Genomic DNA, 645 nt, shown 5'->3' on the forward strand with positions numbered 1-645 from the left:
AGTGGTGACGAAATCCCGAGGCTCCCGCAGAGGAACGTGTCCCTGTCGTCGTCGGCGCCTCCTTTACCTTCATCAGGACGGTCGGGCCCTCTTCCACCCCCGCCCAGTGAGAGACCCCCTCCTCCGGTGAGGGACCCACCGGGCAGATCAGGTATGGCCAGACCGGACCGCGGTGAGCTGTTCCCCTGCCTCCCAGCCAGCCCACATGTCACCATCAAGCTCAGAGGAGGGGAGCCTGACAAGGGCTTCAGTGAACCCTCAGACTGCTCTGACCGTTGAAGACACATAGCCCATGTGACTTCCTCTTGACCTCCCTTAAATCTCTGAGGAGAGTGCAGGCCAATATTTCTGTCCATGTTTTAAAAGTGAGGTGACTGTGTAACTAATGAAGTGAAATGATCCCAAGTGAGTTAAATTAAGAATAGGCAACTCACCTTCCATCTGAAGTTCTGCCTCCTCTCCTGGAAGGGAATTTCTGCTGTCTTGCTGCTGCTGCTGCTAAGTCGCTTCAGTCGTGTCCCACTGTGTGACCCCATAGAGGGCAGCCCACCAGGCTCCCCCTTCCCTGGGATTCTCCAGGCAAGAACACTGGAGTGGGTTGCCATTGCCTTCTCCAATGCATGAAAGTGAAAAGTGAAAGTGATG

General features: G+C 55.2%; 1 protein-coding gene across 1 annotated transcript in view; it reads left to right on the top strand.

The window, feature by feature from the left end:
* WIPF1 (WAS/WASL interacting protein family, member 1) overlaps positions 1–645 on the top strand; it is an 82291-nt gene that overhangs the window by 67035 nt on the left and 14611 nt on the right. Inside the window, exon 6 of the mRNA XM_010859820.1 lies at positions 1–151. Coding sequence (XP_010858122.1) covers positions 1–151 — 151 coding nt within the window. The remainder of the gene's footprint in view (positions 152–645) is intronic.

This window comes from Bison bison, unplaced genomic scaffold (assembly GCF_000754665.1).
Source record: "Bison bison bison isolate TAMUID 2011002044 unplaced genomic scaffold, Bison_UMD1.0 scf7180017864460, whole genome shotgun sequence".
NCBI classification, from domain to species: domain Eukaryota; kingdom Metazoa; phylum Chordata; class Mammalia; order Artiodactyla; family Bovidae; genus Bison; species Bison bison.